The 1,345-nt window shown below is 37.0% G+C and overlaps 2 protein-coding genes across 2 annotated transcripts in view; both read right to left on the bottom strand.

Moving 5' to 3' along the window:
* LOC106872352 (cGMP-specific 3',5'-cyclic phosphodiesterase-like) overlaps positions 1-1,345 on the bottom strand; it is a 14,355-nt gene that overhangs the window by 4,010 nt on the left and 9,000 nt on the right. The window contains exon 3 of the mRNA XM_014919316.2: positions 235-427. The gene's annotated coding sequence lies outside the window, so the exon portion shown is untranslated. The remainder of the gene's footprint in view (positions 1-234; positions 428-1,345) is intronic.
* Positions 1-1,345, bottom strand: part of LOC128246988 (solute carrier organic anion transporter family member 3A1-like) — a 9,844-nt gene that overhangs the window by 6,381 nt on the left and 2,118 nt on the right. The window contains exon 2 of the mRNA XM_052976514.1: positions 235-427. Within this exon, the coding sequence (XP_052832474.1) occupies positions 235-427 (193 nt within the window). The remainder of the gene's footprint in view (positions 1-234; positions 428-1,345) is intronic.

Here is a 1,345-nt window from a genome sequence, read left to right as displayed (position 1 = left end):
AATATAGAAAAGATTGAGGTAACATCTCCCGAAGATATAGAGTCAAAATTAAAAGAAGAGTGCCATTTGTTATCTAGTGAACAATATTTCGACATCTCGTGTGTCTTCAACTGGTTCAAAGCACACGAGATGTCGAAATATTGTTCACTAGATAACAAATGGCACTCTTCTTTTAATTTTGACTTAATAATAATAATAATAATGATGATGATAATAATAACAACAAACACTTACGAATTGTTCATGGGATTATTGTTCAAGTGGGGTGCTTCACAGCGCAAGAAAGATATGATAATCTCCAAGCCGAGGCAGATACAATATGCAATTAACTTCATCAAAATCATGCCACGTATTTCAAGTTTCAATCGAGTAATTATGGTACAGCCTAGCAATATACCGATCAAGGAAGTTACAACTCCCATGAAAGCTGCAATGAGATGAATTTAATATTATGGATGTACATAAGGCGGAGAGCTGACAGAATCGTAAGGCTCGGGCGTGACTGTGAGGTAAGAAGCTTGCTTCCCAACCACATGGTTCCAGGTTCGGTCTTACTGCGTGACACCTTTGGCAAGTGCCTTCTACCGACCAAAGCCTTGTGAGTGAATTTGGTAAACGAAAAACTGAAAAAAGCACGTCGTATATGTGTATATATTTATGAGTGTGTCTTTGTGTCTGTGTTTGTCCTCCAGTCACAATTTAAAAACCGGTGTTGGTGTGTTTACGTCCATGTGACTTTTTAATTATTGCCGCTGTTTTCGCCTGATTTTGTAATTGTTTTCTTCCCCATTTATGGGTGAAGTACAGAAGAGTTAGGCAAAGATACTGATAGGATAAGTACCACGCTTTACCAGAAGAAAAGTAAGTACTGGGATCGATTCGTTCGACTAAAATTCCTCATGGCGGTCAAATGACTGATAGAAGTAAAAGAGAAAAGATGAAAGATGCTGGACAAAATGGTTAGTGGCATGTCTTCGAGCTTTACTTTCTTCACTCAAATTCTGCCGAGACTGGTTTGCCTCTTATCGTTTAGGGGTCGATAAAATAAGAATCAATTGAGCAATGAGGTCGATGTAATTGACAATTCGCCTCTTCAAAAAATAGTTCAGGACTTCTGTTTATAGTAAAAAAAAATTTAAGTATTTTGGATGTATATACATATCAACAGTGGTGCTCCAGTATGACCACAGCTTTAAAGGTGAAACAATTTAAAGAATTTAAAGAATCAAAGAATTTTATCCTTTATCGTTTACTTGTTTCGGTCATTGGACTGCGGCCATGCTGGGGCACCGTTTTGAAGGGTTTTAGTTGAACAAATCGATTCCAGTTTTTTTTTTTTTTTTTT

This window comes from Octopus bimaculoides, chromosome 24 (genome assembly GCF_001194135.2).
Source record: "Octopus bimaculoides isolate UCB-OBI-ISO-001 chromosome 24, ASM119413v2, whole genome shotgun sequence".
NCBI lineage: Eukaryota > Metazoa > Mollusca > Cephalopoda > Octopoda > Octopodidae > Octopus > Octopus bimaculoides.
Note: the sequence above shows the minus strand (reverse complement) of the source record. Positions and strands in the feature narration are given on the sequence as shown.